The 19,689-nt window shown below is 41.9% G+C and overlaps 1 protein-coding gene across 5 annotated transcripts in view; it reads left to right on the top strand.

Moving 5' to 3' along the window:
* AK8 (adenylate kinase 8) overlaps window positions 1-19,689 on the top strand; it is a 66,148-nt gene that overhangs the window by 38,530 nt on the left and 7,929 nt on the right. For all 5 annotated transcript variants that reach the window (XM_058038204.1, XM_058038205.1, XM_058038203.1 and 2 more), the window contains one exon: window positions 992-1,133. In XM_058038204.1, the coding sequence (XP_057894187.1) occupies window positions 992-1,133 (142 nt within the window). The remainder of the gene's footprint in view (window positions 1-991; window positions 1,134-19,689) is intronic.

Below are 19,689 nucleotides of genomic sequence, written 5' to 3'. Positions count from 1 at the left end.
TCAACCTGCCACGAAGGGGATTTATGTAGCAATTTCTCTCTTGTTTTCGGTGGAGGCATTGCTGTATCAGACAGATAAAGGGAAGGGGCTCTCCTGCTGCTTGGGAATTGGTTTGGCTGCTGCTGTGGGAAGCAGCTCCAGGTGATTTTGCTGTCCTTTCTTTGGGGTGATTGGACACTGAGCCCAAGACATGACAGCAGTCATTGCAAAATCTAAAGTCACTCTCATCGAACTTAATAATTTAATTCTTCACACACACCCCCCCCCAAAAAAAGAAAAAACCCCCCAAATTTTAAGTATCTTAATAGAAGTATTTTACTTTATAAAGACTCTAGTGTAGGATACTTCCTTACCACTGTGCCCCAATAAATAGAATTTTAAAAGCTCCACAGTAGTTGCAATCCCAGTCAGTATCTTGCTGATATTCTCTCTTGCCCTAAAGAAAAATAATAATAGAGGAAAAAGAGCTTTTAGCTCTAAAATTAGGGGCTCATCAATGCAGTAGTTAAGGTTGTTGAAATTAATTTTGAAAATTATTTTCAGCTGTAAGATCTTCAAGCCTTTGGGTAAATTGGAGCAGTAGCACACACAGACTGTTGTGGCAGAACCAATATCACCTGCAGAGCTCAATCCAGAATGCTCAGAAATTCCTTTCCTGCCTCAGGATTTCTTTTCCACAGCTCAGGTCATTGTTTTTGCATTTTGATAAGATTGTGTCACACACATCACTGTGCCACCAGTCCAGTGTGGCTGAGAAGAAAAAGGACATTACAAAAGTAAGTGGCCACCAGGTTTTACCAATGCTTTGGTCCTCATCCTTGTGAGTTTGGGGCTTCCATGACAACAAATGTGCAGAATCCAACAATTCCCAGTGCCAGTCAGTCCTGAATGGGATTAACTGCTTGGTTTGGCTCCAGAAGGGCTTGTGAGCATCTCCCTTCAGTGCAGGCCCAGCACACAGAATAAATGTCACCTTTTTCCTCCTCTGCAGTGCCAAACAACCTGGTCCTGAAGCTGCTGACAGAGCGCCTGAGCTCCCTGGACTGCCTGAGCCATGGCTGGGTGCTCTCGGGCTTCCCCAGGGATGTGGAGCAGGGGGAGCAGCTGCAGAAAGCACAGATCAACCCCAACAGGTGAGGCAGAAACCCAGCAAGCCAAGGTTTGTTTGTGGAAAGATGCAGATCTTTGTGGACGTGGTTTGTGCTGCTGCATCTCAGTTCTGGTTTTCTTAGCAAAGAAAAGGGGTCCTGCTCCTGGAGAGGAGGAAATAAAGCCTGGCCTGACAAATGCTCCAGATGGCCAAACTGTGGGAGAGAGAAGAGGTTTGTTGTTCTGGTTATTTGTTTGAGTTGCCTCTAAAGCCAAACCATAAGAAATGGATTAAAGTTTGGATTATAAGAGAAGATGTATTTTATTTGCAGCAAGAGGGGGGGGGGATCTACATCTTCTTTCTTCAGCATTGACATAATACCATGGAAATATATTGGTATTGCAAGGAGCTCATTATGAGACTTTTGGGTTTTGTGAAATAATTAAAAACAACATGAGAATTACATTTTATTTGAGCTATAATGAATTGTTCAGAAATGTAATATGAGAGACATCAGCATCCAAAGAGAACTGTTACGAGTGCCAAGCAAATAAAATAGTTACTTTCCACAGCTGGTCCAAAGGTGGTGAGGATTTAAAGTGCTGGTGCACTCATCAAAGCTGAGAGGTTTTTCCATTCCATTCCATTTCAGGCTCTGTCTATCCCACTGCCTGGCACAGTGGCCATTCCAAAGGCAAACATTGGAAATTTGTGATTTTTCTGCTACCAAGGAAGATGTTCTTACCTGAAATGTCGTGGTAGGAGAGGTGCATTACCCACATCAGTGTTTAATTTGGCAAAGTTCCTCTTCCTGGGTGATTGCCCTGGATTCCCTCCTGTACAGGGGTAGGAGCAGGATGGAAAAGGTTGGGGGTGACTAGAAAGAGAATAGAGGAGGGTGCAGAGGGAGGGAGCTCTGCATCCATCAAAGTTTGAAAGGGAAAATGTGTGAAAACAGCAGTAACTTTATTTATCCAAAGTAAGACTTTGTGCATCTTAAACAGGAGCCCATTGCAAGGTAAAAAATGGAGAAAGAACCTCCAAACTTGTGTTGGATTCAATGAAACATATTTTCAAAATAAGACTTTGTGCATCTTAAACAGGAGCCCATTGCAAGGTAAAAAATGGAGAAAGAACCTCCAAACTTGTGTTGGATTCAATGAAACATAATTTCAAAATAAGACTTTGTGCATCTTAAACAGGAGCCCATTGCATGGGGAAAAAATGGAGAAAGAGCCTCCAAACTTGTGTTGGACTCAGTGAAACGTAATTTCCCAGAGATTATTCTTCTTGTGCATTTAGAAGGAAGGTGCAGAATCCCTGAGCACTCAGAGTCCCTGAGATCAGTGTGAATTCTGGAGTGTGCCCCTTCACAGGACTGGGACCTCATCAAGGCAGGGAGAGCAGCTCATTATGGAATTGGATGGGTGGAAATTGAGCCCTGATCCGTTTGCTCAGCCTCCCTTCACTTTAAAGAGCTCTGCACGTTCACATCTGAGTTTGGAGTTTGGTCCCCGTTTCACGCAGGGCTTGAAGTGAGGGACAGAAATAGGCACGGAGCTCCCTGATTGATCTCGGAGCTGATGTTTTCCATGAAGCTGAAGTGGTGGGGATGTGAGGCAGGGAGGGTGATTATAAACAAAAGGACACATTGCAGCACAGGATAGCAGGGCAGTAATTCAGTTTCAGTTGTGATGCTGGTTATAAAACACTATCTGCAGAGGTGGTGTTTCTGACATCAGGAGAAAAACCTGATAGAATTATGGCCTTGAAATCAATCTGGGAATAGGATGCAGAAATCTATAAATCAGACACAGAACAATCTACAAAGTCTCATTTTTAGGAGGGCTCAGTTGATGAAATTAGATTAAAATAAATTTACATATATATCAAGTTTATTATTAAAATCTAGTCACATCAGTAAACAAAATTATTTGTGAAAGAGAATGTTACTCTGCTTTTTGAACTCAGAGTAGACCTCTTTGGCTGATCAGAACACAGAGTTATTGTCTGCTTGTCAAGTCACAAATCTATTCCTTAGAGCTAATAAATGGTTAGTGTTCAAATACTATGTTTTATCTGACTCTCACCTCATAAAGCTACCACACATAATACTAAATTATACAGCATTGAGCAGGATCAGTCTCCTGACTCCTCCATCTTACAGAAAGAAAAACAAACCTAGTAATTGATGGTAGAAAAGAAGGAAAATAAAGTTATTTGAAAACAAACAAAATGGGCTATAAAGTTTGTTAAAATGTAATAATAAAAAAAACCAACCCTGATGCAGCATCAGCTACCACATCCAAAGAACTGCTCTGGAACAAAAAAGGAAAATAACTCAGTTTTCACTGAAAAAGCAGGAGGTTTGTTTAAATTAGAATTTGCAGCAGAAAAATTCTAATTTAAAGAAAGGGGTTTGCTGGGTTTGCTGGTGGAGTGGCACAGCAAAAGCTGCAAACTCTGTCTCCCAAAGAGAGGAGGGAGCTGCCCTGGGCTCCCCCTGTGGAGCAGCTCCTGCCTAAGTGGACAGGATCCTGCTGGCATTGAACCCGGGCAGCCTGCGGGGCAGACGAGGAGCTGGATCTGCTAATGGCCTCTCACCTGGGACCAAAGGATTAACCATTTATTGCCATTAACCTCTTGGTGCCCACCTGAGCAGGATCCGCAGCCACAGGGCGGCGGCTGAGGCTCTGACACAAAGGACAGGCTTCAGTTCTCACCCAAATGAGTGTTTTAGCTGTTTTAATTAGTGCTTAAGCAACAAAACTAAATGTATGATACAGCCATGAGGTGGTTCTACTGAAAATTCAGTGTAATATCCACCAAGGTGGTTTTTAATCCTTTTTGCTCTCACTGAAACTTGGAGTTAAAATAAGATTCAGCAGCAGCAGGGTTGCGTTGTGGAGCTCTGGTTGTCACCTTCAGCTGGTTCCTGATCCTTCCTCTGCTGGGCCAGCTTGAGGCAATCAGAAATTTAAGGATTCCCTGAGCCAGAGAATCCCCTGGTAAACTTCTAATCACCCCTTTTCCTTGAGTTTTAAATCTCTTTTTAAACCTTTGGGCCACCAAATCTCTTGGAAAGCAGTTTCTCATTTCACTGGGTGTCATATCAAAATACTTCATATTTTTTTTCCTGGTGCATTTCTTCTCTTGAGAAGCAGTTGCAGACATTCCCTGGTCATGTCTTCCAATATTTCTGATTTTCTAAGCCTCTTGTATTTGCCCTTCAGTCACCTCTTTCCCAGACAAAGAACCTTGATCTGTTTATCCTTTTTTTTTCCTGGAAATCATTTCACTCTTTTGATGATCCTGTTCTCTCCCTTCACTGGGCATTCCAGCTTTGTTTTTTGCTGAGGTGGAACACCCAGAACTGCATTTGAGGGCAGCACTGTGTCCTGGAGGTGGATATAATAAACATTTTTATTTTGATCTTAACTCCATCACTCATAATTGCTGATATTCTATCAGGTGTTACTGGGATAGATTTTGGAAGAACATCTTCTGTGTGCAGACTGTGATAACTAAACATTGTGAAAATGCACCAAAAATGTACAAAGTGTGAAAAATCTCAGTTGAGTGGGTTCAAACTCAGAGAGATCTAAAGAGAGCCTTTAACTCCAGATTTCTGTGTTGAAGTTGGAGGCAGGTTTGTGTTGGAGCTCTCCCATCACTGCCAAAGGCTCTGCTGCTGCCTCTCCTGGGATTGCCCTTTCCTCCTCCATTATTTCCTTGGTTTTGTCCTTCTGATCTGAATCCAGGGTCAGTTATTTTACTTTAAGTATTAATTAATTACATTACAAATAATACAAGTGAACAGACAAAGCTGAGCAGAGCAGGGCCTAGCCAAAGGATTGGCCTAACAATACATCCATAATATATTTCCAAAACCCATTTTTCCAAAATTAAAGTTGTTTCTTTCCCAGTAGAGAAAAGAAACAGCAACAGCTTCTCCAGTGCAAGCTTTCCAGCAGGGTTTTACTTGGTCTTCAAAATGATGTGGCTGTGTTCCCAATTATGTCATCTTTTTGCATAATATATTTAAAGCTTCTTTTTCGCCACGCTGCTGAGAACATGTATTCAAACAGTTTAGGATAATGAAGCCCTAATTTCTAAAAAAAAAAAAAATCTTTGAATGTGTTGAAAAGGGAGAAATCAGAATGGGGGAAAAAAGAGATTTTTTTGAGCTACTTGGTCTTTACATGGGGCTTTCATATTTCTGCAGCTGATCCCAATGTGGATTAGGGATAATAAACAGCCTATTAATGGAGGCCTGAACTAGGAAATGGAGTTGGAATCAGCAGTAAAACTCAATGGCTGGTGAAGGTTAATAACTCCATTACTATCAGCTCTATTTTTGAGCCGTTTGAAGAGCTGGGTGTTAGCCTTACCTTACTCCTCATTAATTGAGCTAATAGAACCCCAGTGACCCCACCATGCTGCCATTATCTGAGAGTTTACCAGACATGGACTGGAATACTTATCACTGAATATGTATTCCTCAGATTCATTTTTATATCAGAAATATTTTTTGTTAAAGATCTCCTGCCTTCAAGTTCCTATTTTGCCTTTTCATTTCTTTGCTGCTTTTTGCAACAGCTACTTATTTGGAAATTACATGTAAATGACTTAATTAAATCCCTTGTAAGGAACAAGCTAAATCCCAAAATAGTTGCATCAAGGAAACATGATAGTGATTGAATTAGTCTGACGTGGAAAAATCTTACAGAGCATTTTAAAAACTTTGACCTAATTTAAATGATGGATATTGTGTATTTATAATAGGTGTGGTTTTAGTTGATGGCGTACAAAAATCTGATGAGTAGCAAAGAAGAAATGTTATATCTTATTTTCTTCTCATTTTAAGGCAAAAAAAACCCAAACAAAACAACAAGAGAAAAATGATGTGCTAATCAAGGGACTAAATCAGTATAATAAAATTTGCCTGCACCAGAGAGAGAAACTGTAGGAAAAGTCCAAGAAAACTATGTAGGATTTGGATAATTTGTAAAATAGTGAAAATAACAGGCAGCACAATTCTCTGTTTCAATCATTCTCATTTTTTCTTCTCAGCTCACTCTTCCAGCCATTCTGTGGCTGCTGCTTTAGTGACTCTTCACTCTCACTAATTGGTTTGGGTTCCTTTTCCCTTTGCATTTCAGTGCTCCCGTTTCAGCTGGGCTCTTCTCCTCCATCCCCAAACCAAACAGGTTTTTGTAGAAACCAGGGGCAGCTCCTGCAGAGCTCTGGGATGTGTTTATGGAACAGAAACTTTGGGAGGTGTGGTTTAGGTGAGGAATCCTGAGAATCAGCAGAGACGCTGCCCTGAGGGACCACAGCCCCCTGGGCAAGGGGGAATCACAGCTCCTCACCCAGCCAAAATCCCAAAGTTTAATGGGCAGAATCAGCAAATCTTCCTCTCACCTGGGACTCTGCTTCACCCAGGAGTGGGATCTGTTTAATTCAATTTCTACTGCTGTAACCTTTTCCAAGCTACATGACTAACTCAGTGATTGTCTTCTTCTCTTGATGTTTGGACATTTATCCTGCTAGGGTTACGGTTAGGGTTAGAGTTAGGTAAATGACTTAATTACAATCTTATATATTATAACAAGATTGTAATTAAGTCATTTACCTTTGTCTCCAGTGCAAGAAGCACCAGGGGGGCATGGAGAGATGGGCAAAATATATTCAGGATTCTCCCATTCCCTCCTGTGTCCCCTGCTCAGCACTCCCAGGGGTTACACCCAGTGCAAAAACTCACCCTCATTCTTTTTTTGTGGATATTTTTTTTTTGTCCACACAAACCCAATGGAAGCAGCTCTTGTTCAGATTTAGCCAATCCTTCCTCTCCATTCTCCTCCTCCTCAGCCTGTGCTCTCTCTTCCCTCCCTACACTCCTCTGAATAGAAGCTCTTGCTCTTAAATAATCCAATAGACAGAAAATTGGATGATTACAATAAAAAGATTATGTCACTTGTGCTGCACATCCTGCCTGACCTATATTGGTCCCACAAGAGCCTTTCTCTCCTGGGGAGAAGCATTAATATGCATCTTGAGCCAGCAATAACAAAACATCAAATGCAGTTTTAAAACCTTTCTGTGGGCTTTCTGTAGGATGCTGCATTTGCTGTCACAAGCTGATTTTGCTCCAACAAGAATGGGAGGTATATTTGGCTTCAGTTGTGGGAGGCAGGGATTATTTTTAGAAGTTACCTCATCTCATACAAGCTCCTTTTGATGGCTGGGGTTTGTGTGGTGAAATCCTGGATGCAGCAATTAAGGAGTGCTCTGATCTCAGCAAGCTTCCAAAGTCTCCAGGAAGAGAAAGAAGAAAAGCTTCTACTTCTAAGTCAGTATTTTTTATTTTTACTGTTATTTTTAAGGACCCAACAGCACATGCACAACACTTTCATTCCTTTCACTGCTGAAAGGAGGGAGATTTTCCTGCAGTAAATATCTCTCACAAACGAGGAAACATTGGGAAACCTGAACACTTTCTGTCCTGGTTGCCCTCATGTTGGAACTGTTTCTCTTGGAAGTTGCCACCAACATCAAGGCTGCATTTCTGAACTCAGCACCAAACTGGAGAGGGAAAATTCTATAAAAGCAGCAGAGTCTGGGCTAATTTTGATATTTTTGGCACTGGTAGCAAATTTTAGACAAGACAGAGAAGCCAGTCATGTCTCAGTCCAATGACAACTTTGTGACACCAATCTCTACAAATCAGCAAAGGTTGTTCAGGGCATTCACCCAAAACACAACTTTAAGTAATGGAGTGAAACAGCCAAGGAAGTCCAAATGTTGTTTTGAAGTGTTTTTGTAATGAAGATACTGGTTTTGAGAGCTACATAGAACCACAAAAACTTCTGAAAAATGAGTGAGGAAAACCTTAAATATGAAGATATGGCAGCATTTTAATTCAATTAACCAGGGCATTTTCTTTGCATTGGTAAGAGGATGTGTGTAGGTAAAACTGAGGAGAGTTTTGCATGGTGAGAGCTGCAAATGAAGACATTTAGTGGCTGAGGAAGCACGAGGGGAAAGGAGGATTGGCCAGTCTTGTTCAGCATCTCCCATCGTGATTCCTTCAGTAGTGTGGTGGCTGAATTTGGCTGAATATTCTTCTGAATAAATGCAGTAAAGCCACCCTTACATGTTGTACAGGTTAAAACAGAGTTTATGAACTCCTGTAATTCAGAATTTTTGAAAAATTGGGCAGAATTTCAGAATTTCTGTAAAATACATAATTTCTGTAAAAACATGGGTAGGATTTTTGTGCCAGCTGTGTTTTGATTTAGTGATCTTATTGGATCTGGGACTAATCCCAGAGTAAGGCTTTACTCAGAGCTCATGTGCCAAAATTGACCCATGTAGAAAACCCTGAGCAGCACAGGAATTTTGCTGCTTTTGCTTGGATTCTCCAGGCTGAAGGAAGACAAGTACATCAGTCTGTAGCAAATATAATACAGTTTTGGTGATTAAAACTGACAAGGAATATTGCATATTAAATGGAGATTGGTTTGTCATTACCACAAGGATTAGAAAGTGTAATCTTCATTAAAACATCAGTGGATTTACTGCTGTTTGCCTTGGAACAAGATATTTGTTCAGAATTTTCTAGTGAGTAAATTTAGTGAGTGCAGGGCAATTTAAGAGAGGGGAACTGAATCCTGCCATGGTTTATTCTGCAGGAAAGATGTGGGAATGATCCCTGGTGTCTGACAGAGGCACTGGATCCAGTTCTATGGGCTTGGAGCACCTGCAGTCACGTAAATGTATTAATCACTATCACTTAAATTGGCCTCCTTTGGCTCAGGTGTAAGAGGTTTGCAAGGTTCATATTTTCTGTCCCTAAACCCATTATGTTTGCAAAATTCCATATTACAGAATGCTGTCCTTTGAAATACACTTTGTGAAAGATTTTTATCTATTCCACAGAGGATTTTAACATTACCCTTTCCTAACAGGTTCTGTATCTCTTAGCTCAGTGGGGCACTGCCATGCTTTGATAAAAATAATTCTTAAAAAATTGTGCTCTGTCATTCTCTTGACATAATGCTGATTAATATCCCACTGATATTCACTGAGTGAACAATCCTGTTCTGTGGAGAGACTGACCAAAGGTCAAGGTACAGAAGGTTAAAAGAGTAATGGTTTCATTTAACCTTCCAGTAAAAGCTGCTACTTCTGTGAACATAATTTAAGCTGATTTTCAGGACAAGTGTGTAGGAAAGGTTCCTCCTCACATACTTGCAGTGAAATCAAAGGATTCAAATTGTCCATGAATGTGCCCCAAAGTTAAACAGATACAAAATGAAGGAATAATGTGGTTTTTTCAACCCCTTGAGCCCTGTGCACTCTTCAGTTTGAATTTTCTTTTTAAATACTTTGCAGCAAGACACTGAATGTCAAAGTTAAGTGGTGTTGGGTGTGGAGAACCTGCCATATTTCTGTAAAATTTTCTTTCTCCTTTTGAAAGTCCAGTTTTCTCACAGAACTGAGTCTCTAGTTGCACATTTCTAACCTCCATGGATGCACAGGTTTAACTGGCACAGGAACAAATCCTGACCTTTCATTCCACCACCCAAAAGTGAATTTACATTTGGAAACTTGCTACCTTTTTTTTTTTGTTAGAAATAGTACTGCCAGTCCATTACACTGAATCCAGGTTTTTATTAACTTTCTGTGACTAAATTGCTGGCATGCATTTTACTTTGTGATTATTAAAGAATTCAGTGAACTCCAGTTTTGTAATTAGAATCACAGAATCCTGAAAGTTGGAAAAGATCTTTAAAATCATCAAATCCAACCTTCCACCCAGCACCATTGTGATATTTATCACTAAACCACATCCCCAAGTGCCACATCTACACATTTTTGAGCACTTTGAGCACTTCCCTGGGCAGCCTGTGCCAATGCCTGACCACCTTTTCCATGAAGAATTTTTTTCCTACTATCTGAACTTCCTTTGGCTCAACTTGAGACCATTTCCTCTGGTTCTTACAGCAGGTGGGTGTTGCTCAGAAAAATCTTGTGATCCAACACCGCCAACCCAGTGATGGCAGGAGAAATTATTGGACATAATGACCTGGGAAGTGGAGGAATGAATTCAGTTCTTAAGGTCTCTGTGCATCTCAAAGTTGGGGATTTTGATCAGCACAGCTTCCCAACTGCCCTGTCTGCAAAATCTTGGGAGGAGCATCCTTGGGTTTATTAAGCATCTCCTTGTTTCACTGCTAAGGGCAGTGAAACAAATATCCAGGCTGGATATTTGGGGTGAGTTCTTGTCTTGTAGGATTTCTTCCCTCCTGTGGTTCCTGAGTTTCTCCTGGTGGTGTCTTCCTCCACCCCATCCCTACCTGACCCCGCTCTGGATCTCCACTGTTGTTTTACCTTGTTGGTGGTTTGTCTATATTTGCTTTAACCAGATGCCCCTCTTTGCATGCAGCACTGGGACTCATCCCCTCTCTCCTATCAACAATAATTAGCCTTGTAAGACTAATGGAAGAAATCGTGTCTAATTACCCTGTTGAAGGCCCAATTATGTTATTAACATTTGTGGGCTATAAGCTAATGATGAGGAGAGCCTCTCATTTGCATAGCATTAAGTTAATTGAGCTGGAAGCTATGGGGTGGATGGCAGTGATGAGAGCAGGATTCTGTTACAGAATGGATAATGATGACCAGAGCAGGACGATTCACCTGACAGGTTTATTAATTAACAGCTATCTGATTACCTCAAAGAAATGGCAAGTGGCAGTGCTTCTGATGGAAGCTGCAGTATTTTTTTTAATGAAAGGTGCTCTATCACTGTGGATGTTCTGGGCTGATTTATGGTAATGGCAGTGAAAGCTCTTTCCTGGAAGCCAACACAAAAAGCTGTTCTGGTTTCCTCCCTGCCCTTAAAAACATTCTGCAAAGGGCTGATATTTGTGAATATTCCTCATTCTTGCAAGGTGCACAGAGCCTGTGTGCTGCTGAGTTTGTGTGGTTGTCTGAACTGTGCATTTGGAAAGTTCTTAATTGTTGGGTAACCTGGAAGCTTTGCCCTCGGAAGAACCAGAGGATTTGATTTTGTAAAAGATGTTTTCATTATGGTGTTAGGCAGGATTCTGTGTATGTTAGTGGGGAAATAATAGAAACATTCAGCTTTTCACGTTTTCCTGGTATGTGCAAGCTGCAAGTGGAGATGAGTGCCCTTTCCTTCAGTTTATTTCAGAGTACAAACAGTCATGCATAGTGGGTGGCCCTTTTAAGGAACAGGAGTCTTCACTTAAAACAGTTCTAAGAAGAAAAATCCATCTTTTTCTTTTTTTGTTAAACATCAGATTCTGTCTGATTAATTCCAAACACATTGTAATTCACAACAGGTTCAGACAGAGTCTTGTTTGAACTGGAGTATCTTTGAGGGGAGAAATCACTCTGTTTAAAAGTTGCCTGTGCAATCAATCCAAGAGTGAATAACTTCCTATGCAGTTACTCATTATTAGACTCCCACACCTCAGTCATGAATGGATCTGAATGTCAAATACAGTTTCCAGTCAGCAGATCTTTTATATTTTCATCATCTACTCTGAAGAGCCCATTATTAAATCCCATGAGCTCCAGACCTTACCTAGTGACTGAAATCCTTAGTTCATCCTCAAAATACCTTTGACCAGACACATCTCAGGAAAAAAAGAGAACATTAAAGATTTTAACCTTTCAGATAATGACTTTTGATCAATTTAACTGACCTGATGATTGGTGTGTCAATAATAATAGACTTGAGAGGAGCAGAGACCTACAGATCAATTGTATTCATTGTTATTTTCATAGAATCATAAAATATCCTGAGATTGAAGGGACACACAAAGATCAGGGGATCCAACTCCTGACCCTGCACAGGCAACCCAACAATCCCACCATGTCCCTGCTGTCCACATTCTCCTGGACCCATTCCCTGGGCCACCCTCTGGGGGCAAAACCTTTTCCTAATTCCCACCTAAACCTCCCCTGGCACAGCTCCAGCCATTCCCAAGGATTTATATGCAAAAAGTTTCCCTGTATTCTGCATCTGGCATTTGTTGGGCACCAAGGAGCTGAGAACATTGACCTGATGTTGGTTTAGTTGCATAGAGACATTGACAAATCACCACAGGCACTGCTGGTCAACAGGAGAAGAGAAGAAAAATGAAAAATCAGAGTTGAAGGAAGTGATCGGGGGGAACAGCTCCTGATCTGAGCTGTTCAGTGGTCCTGGCTCAGAGCTGGCAGGAAGAGCAGATTCCAGGGGAGTGAGGGTTGATTATTCCATGTAGCAATAATCTACATCAATAATCTGAGCTCTCGTGGTCACCTGTGTGATGTGGAGCAAGTCAGAAGCATTTATGTGACATTTCCTCCATCTCCTTCCAGCCTGTGATGGTTCAGAGCCTGTGGTTGTGTGGAAATCACTGGGAGAGGTTGTTCAGGACAGCCAGCACAATGAATAAAAGCCTTTAATGGAATTTAAGCCCTCCATCCTCCTCGTCCTCATTAGCTTCGTGTAATCACCAACCCACACAGTCAGTGTGCATAGAAATATCTTTACCATATAAATTAGATTTTCTGCAAGGTGTTCTGTGGTTCACCACAGTGCCTGGCTGTGTGGAATAGACAAACACAGATCTGATAGAGCAGGAATTATGTATTTAATTCAGAGTTCTGTATAGAGTGCTCATAAAAGCTTGATCATGATAGAGGGGCCAATAAACATTTGGGAACATAAATATTTCTGTAGGAAATGGCTTTGTGAAGCATTTAGTTGTTGAGTAATAAGAACAACAGAGAAAATCAGAGTCACAGAAGCCTCTAGGTGCTGGTCTGATGGGTTATATATGTTGCAATGATAATCATGGCGAGGGAGAATTTTTATGGGACCAGTAGCAACAAATACATCGAGTCCTGCCAATTTGCTAATGAATTCATTTTTCTTGTGCTTGCCCCACTTGCTATCCCTGCTGTTCAGAATTCAGCTTTAAACCTGAAAAGCAGTGGATGGCACCTCAGAGCTGCTCCTCTGAGTTTGTGTGAGCTGAGTGTTTGAGTCTTGGGCCATTTCTGGAACATCCATTACTTGTGTATTTAGGCACCAGTCCAGCCAGACAACACAGGGACATATATTTTAGGAAAGCACACATCAAAAAGTGTTTTAAATGGCCAAATTGTAGGACAAAACATTCTGGCAACACAGCTGGTGCTCTGTCAGTCTGTGGGCTAGAAAATAAGAAGAGAACCTGTAAGGAAAATAAAAGCATCCTAGGAATAGCTAATCAGGTTTAGAAAGGATGTTTTGGCTGCAAGGATTTTTAGGGCTGCAGAGAAAAATTGAACAAGATTAAAAAGTGTTTGTCCATCCTGTCTGACAGATGTGGGGGAAGATGGAATCATTTGTTACTCTGCTGTTTTTCCTCTGAAAACAGCAGCAGCAATGAGCTGGCAGGCACAGTGAAATGCAGTTAGCAAAAGTAATGGGAGTTGAAAGTTTGACCTTTTGTGATGGAAATTTGATATGAAAAAAGGGTCTTTTGATAATTTCTCTATCCAATCAGATATGGGAGATGTCTTGATCCTGTTTCCTTATTTGCATGCTGACTGATCTCATTTGAAAACCCAATCATTCAGAAATATTGGGACATCAACAGAAATGTTACAAACAAGAAGTTGTTTTATCTGAAAGGTCTGCAGGATGTCATCTCTTGTTTTTCACTCCAGTGGCCTGATCTCTTCTTCATGATTCCATGTTTTTATTGGCAGGATAAGTTGAACATATTGAAATGCAAATAGCCCTTTCCACATTGAACTGAAATGTGGGACTTTTTTTCTGTATGATTGATTGTATCCAGGGCACTTCAAAAGACACAAAGAAAATACTTTCTGCAGTGCCTCTGATTCCTTGACATTGCCAAGTTCTGACGTTTCCTGTTAGCAATCATTGGCACAGAGTGATTCCTGAGCCTGCTCTCACCTCTGCTTTTCTCCCATGTGATGCCCACAGTGCTGCTCACTGTTCTGGGACTGAGTCTGAGCTCGGTTTTCTGCACAAACACTTCTTTTGTTATAACCAACACTCTGTTGCTGTCCCAGGTGCTGAATGTCAGAAACACAATTGAACGGATTTTACCGAATTGCAGATTTGTTTAATCCTGCAATGGGTACTTCAAAGCCTCCCCGGATCACATCTAGTGTGTAGAACTGTCCCCATCATTACCTGGAAAGTCAGATTTCACTGCCCACTTAGGTGAGTTTAGGATCAACTTTATCTCCCAGACAATTTAACCTTTCTATTTTCCAGAGCAGGCAATCCAATTTCCATTTTCCTCAGCCTCTCAGTGGGTTGATGACAAGTTTTCCTGCTGTGTGACTGGTGTCATTATCCCTTATTTTGGAGCCTACCTGTTAAACTAAGCCAAAGTTTTGCATCACTTAACCCAGAAACTGGGGACAAACGATCGATATTTGGTAGTCCTGAATAAAGGGATTTTTTTTTTTAATTTGTATGCTTTTTAACATCAGCTTGATGAGAAATTTATTTTCTTTAGTACCCCAATTTTTTTCCCACCCAGAGTGCCCTGAGCCTGCTAATCTGAGTGCTGCCCTGGGAAATGGGATGTGCAGCTCCTTCTTCCTGGGGCTGCTTAGGTTTGCTCTGCTTTTTAGAAAAAAGTAACTATTCAGTGAATGTAGATCTCTTGCTGAACACCTGCAAAGACATCCTGATTTCTGGAGGAGGGATCTCCATAGGGATTGCTTTCCAAACCCAAATCCTGGAGGGAGCAGGTGCAGGGAAAGGGATGAAGCAGGTTATAAACTTTACCTAATAACTTATTTTGGAAGTTGCTGAGCTGGTTTTTGTACAACAGTTTGGAATGGAAGGCTCCAAATTAAACAGGTCAGGATTTAGCACAGAGTCCCTCGGGTGGGTGACAAAACACCTTGCCAGGGCCACATGGAGGCCTGCAGTCTTCATCACTGAGTTAAGGAAATCCAGTATTCACCCAGCTTGTTGTTTACTTAATAGAGTCCAGGGTTTAACCACAAGGTAGTGCCTGTGTGAGATGTTTATCTGATGGTGCCTAATTTCTTCAGCAATACCTCTGGATATGAGCTGGGGATTTCACTGCTGGAGGAACGTGCCTGTTTTGACTGAGGAGTAACTTGACTGATAGGTCCCTTCAAATCCAGAGAATCTGTTTCATCAAACCCTGTGGCCTGTCAGCTGTGGGGGAGTGCTTTGTGAAACAGCAGGAATGGCAAATTCCCCCATTCCTTGCGCAGCAAACTGGAGTTGTTGGGATGAGCAGCTCTCGGAATTAGACACCGAGCGCTCTCCCGGATGGGAAATCAACCCCCTTCATCTCTGGTGAGTTTTAGAATATCAAACCAGCTAAGTTTAAACATGAACGTGTTATTCTTGATAACCACAGCAATCTAGCTCTTCCTTGCTGGGTTTTTTTAATGCACTTTTCCTCTCCACCTTCCTCGTTCGCTCCTCGGTATTAGAAAAACAAAAAGCAGCTCAGCGCACCAATATTTTCTCCACGGTGAAGTCAGCATAGAATATTAGTGTCCAAAAAGTTGTAAAACAAAAGACTATCATATGTTGCACCTTTTAATCATGTAATTGCTGAGTGACATTTAACTCTGAGGCTTTAAGTTACTCCTTTTCAGCCAGCCTTCTCCTCGTGCCCCTCCGGTCCCTCCCTCCTCCCCGAGCAGCCTGCTTTTTGCAGAGTAGTGCTTTAACTACACTGAAGTTTGGCTGGGCTTCTACATATTACAGCAGCAACACGAAAGCAAACAATTGAAGTATTTGAGAACAATGAAATATGTATGGCTATCTGTGACAGCCCTATAAAGCAGAGCAATTAGCCGCGTAATCCGAGAAAGCCAAAGCGCCCGGCAGCCCACGGTTCCCTATTAGTTAAATGCTTTTTGTACGTCCTCATCCCATCAAATCAACTAACACTTCCTTTAATTGGTTCATGAATTATACAGCTCGGGCTGCATTATAATTTAATCACCAGTAAACATTCCTGGGGCCTGCTGTAAAGTGTATAGCGCTCATTAATTCCTTAATTTCAGCAGATGGAAGGGGAGATCGGATGAACGGTGGCAGTACAGAGCGCCTTGGGCAATGGAAGAAGGAAAAAAAGGTGGGGGGCCGTTTAGATTTTTTAAGGGCTGTCAGAAACTCAATCTGTGAGCTGTCAGCAGCCCGGACCCGCTCCCCCTCCCTGCCTTCACCCCACCTACTGCTGCAAGTGACTGACGGATTCATATGGAGCCTTGTCAAGCCGTCTTTAAACATCAAGCCAGCGGGTAAACCAAGCCCAATGTAAATTAATTCTTGTCTTACGGGCCCCCCTTTCTCTGTCCCCATGAATATTTCATGGCGGGCAGCATAAATATTAATTCTAATAGCTCTGCACAGTGGTTATTATTTCTGTTTTATGACAAATATTCATAAAATATTCAGGAGCCTTTTTTAGAACATTTACACACTTGATTGTGAAATTTTCCAGCTTCCTGGGGACACAGTAAACATATTGGGGTTCTCTTGATGGACTTTTTTCTCTCTTAATTAATACTACGCCACATTAATATTTAATCAGATTTAGTTTTCCTTTCCCCACAAGTGAACCCTATTACATTTGAGGATTTATTTGACAGTATTTAAACAGGGAATTTTTATTCCCTATTATGAAATTGGTTTCCTTTGACACATATATAAAATGACACATTATAATCCATTCTTTTATTCCCTCCCCTTGCCCCCAAATCACACACTTTTTCAGTGTCAGTTCTTTTATTTATTTTTACATACCAAATATGTTACTAACTACAAAAGTTAGTGTTTAAATGTTGAGGGTGGGGGTTAAACATCATTTACTCTAAATTTGATTTAGTTTATTTAGTAAGGAAGAAGAGGTTTTATCCTTGTTGGGAGCAGGAGGTGCTGGTGCCAAGCTGCAGACAGGTAGCAAAGACATCAGTCCTGAGATGAGTTTGCTGGTGCTTAACCCTGGAGTTGTTGCTCTGCTCCAGATTTGCTTTGCAGAATCTAATTATTGCAGGGTTGCAGGGATCTGAGGAAACAGGCCTGCATTTGGGGGAGAGGGTTCAGGTTCCTGACCTCAGGCCTCTGGGGCTGCAGAGGCTGTGGATTATCTGAGGAGGGTTTGATTAACCTTGTGCAGGGCAGGAATGGTGCCAGCCACACTTCTCCAAAGCACTGCTGGCTGCCATCTCATCCTGTGATTCATAAAGCACCGCTGGAATGAACTCCAGGGGGAATGCAAAGATGCTGGAATAACAGCTGAGAGTAAGGAGGAGGCAAAGAATAGAAATGAGGAGAGAGAAATGTAAAGCAGTTCTGAATGCAGGTATTAATGCATCCAAGCCACTGATTGCACACAGGAAGAGTTAATGTTGCCTCCTCCAGAGAAGCTTTAAAAATGCATTGAAGCCACTCCTACAAGCACATTTGCTCTCGCTGTGTAATGTTTGCACAGCCCCAGGTCCTGCAGACCATGGAAGGGCTCTGGGCTTCCTTGCTGCTGTGGATCCATGGATTCAGATTTATCCCAGCTCCAGACCCAGCCCATTGCTGTGTCACACAGCCAGCAGAGCCTGTTCCCCCTGTGTGAGCTGCTGTGGCACCAGGCTGCTGGGGTGGGACACAGGAGGGACCCTGCACCTTAACTCATGCAGCTGGGAGTGGAAAACATCTACCAGAGTCATCACTGGTGAGGGGAAGGAATCTCTGCAGCCTCAAAGGGTGTTGTACATCTCCCTCCCCTGGCCAGCAGCCATGACCTGGGAATAGTGCCCCACTGAGCTGCCTTTTGTAGTTATTGCACAGAAATGCATCCATTTGAAAAGATCCAGGCTCTGGAAATAGCTTGTCATGCCATGAATCACTGTAAGAGCTCAATGAGCAAAACACTTGTGCTGATTAACCTGGGTTTTAGTGTTTATGCAGTGTATTCTCCCTTATGGTTGAAACCTAGAGGGTGAAATTACTTCCCAAAATAGAATCAAGCATCTCTCATCAGAAGATATCCCAGAGTTTGAAAGAAATCAGTGAATAAAACCTCCCAACAGCTCCTTCCATAAATAAGAGATAAGGATCATTTTATCCATTGCAGAGACATGCAGGAGGAATATTTAGGGTGGGGAATAAAGTGTGATTCATGTTGAGTCAGGGGTGCAGCCTTTGTGGTCTGGTTACCCATGGGCAAAACACCTGGTGAGAGCTGCACTGAAGCCTGAGCAAGCCTTGGGAGAAGGTAGATGGGATCTGTGTCACCAGTTTCCATTTTTAAGAGGGGCATTGGGGGTGCAGAATGTGGTTGTGGAAATACAACATGCTTGGTATCTTGTGTCTGGGACATGGTGCTTGAGAAGAGGCTTAGCCAAAGTTTCAGGTTCAAAGTGTATTTTTGCCATTGGGCAGGGGATGTTCTTTAGGGGAATTGATTGATCCAAGTCAGTATCTCTGGCTGGAAAGTCAACAAAGCTAAAGTGGTCAAGGTTTTATTTGGAATTACTTGGATTCAAATCTGAACCTCCTTGTACCTGTCAGGTTAGACCACTAACTTGATTTGTGATATTGTTGTGATCACCCAGTGGTGCTACCCAAGGAAAAGACTTTTTTGCAATGCTGATAATATTTGTACCCTGACCAGAGCTGCCATCCAGCTCCTTTCTGCTTGTAAAATCCAGAAGTTTGTACAGTTTTGTGCACTTTTTGAATCTTTTAAAAGTTAATAACATGGTCAGTGTTAACAATGAGAGTCCTAGAGTTTACCCAGATTCAGGACAGTTTTCAGAGATGGTTTTGTCCCTCTGCCATCAGTCCATGATGCCCTCAAGGATTTTCCATACATTTGTGAGAACTCTGTGATTTCCTTCCCCACCTGCTTTGGCTGCTTTGTGAACCAAAGGGAGGAGCTTGAGTTTGTGCCAGGGATCCCACAAGGATTGTACCTGTGCTGTGGTGGCCTTTTAGGACCTTCTGCATCCTTACACTCCAACCTCAGCTCTTTCCCAGCTTTGTATTTCAATTACAGAACTTGTGGCCATTGCATTGCCAGAACAGCATCCTCCAGGAGGTTTTCTGTGGGGAATTGTGCCTCAGCATCAGGAGCATTGTTGGTATCTCCAAATGGAGTAAGATGTTCTGTGCCTCATGAAACACACCATTATTTATAGCCCTGAATTTGATGTTTTCTATTTGTCTGCCTGGAAAAGGAGATAACTTTTTTGTCTCTTCCTCTCTCTTTCTTTCACTCTCTCCTTCCTGCTCTTTTTGCTCTGATTTAGCTGAGGGTCTGTCAAAGTTCTTCCAGCAAAGTTTGCTGCAACTTTGACATCACACAGGCCTCTGATCTTCACTTTTTTTCCTTTTTTTTTTTTTTTTTTTTTAAGCAGACTGATGTGGCACGTTGTAAACTGCCAGGAGCACTTGCTAATTTAGTACTTAATGACAGTCACAGAGAGTGTTTTTCTTGCCCCTGGAGAGGTTTTAGACACAGCTGGGGTAGATTTGCCACTATCAATTATGCACAATT

This window comes from Melospiza georgiana, chromosome 20, assembly GCF_028018845.1.
Source record: "Melospiza georgiana isolate bMelGeo1 chromosome 20, bMelGeo1.pri, whole genome shotgun sequence".
Taxonomy (NCBI): Eukaryota; Metazoa; Chordata; class Aves; order Passeriformes; family Passerellidae; genus Melospiza; species Melospiza georgiana.
Note: the sequence above shows the minus strand (reverse complement) of the source record. Positions and strands in the feature narration are given on the sequence as shown.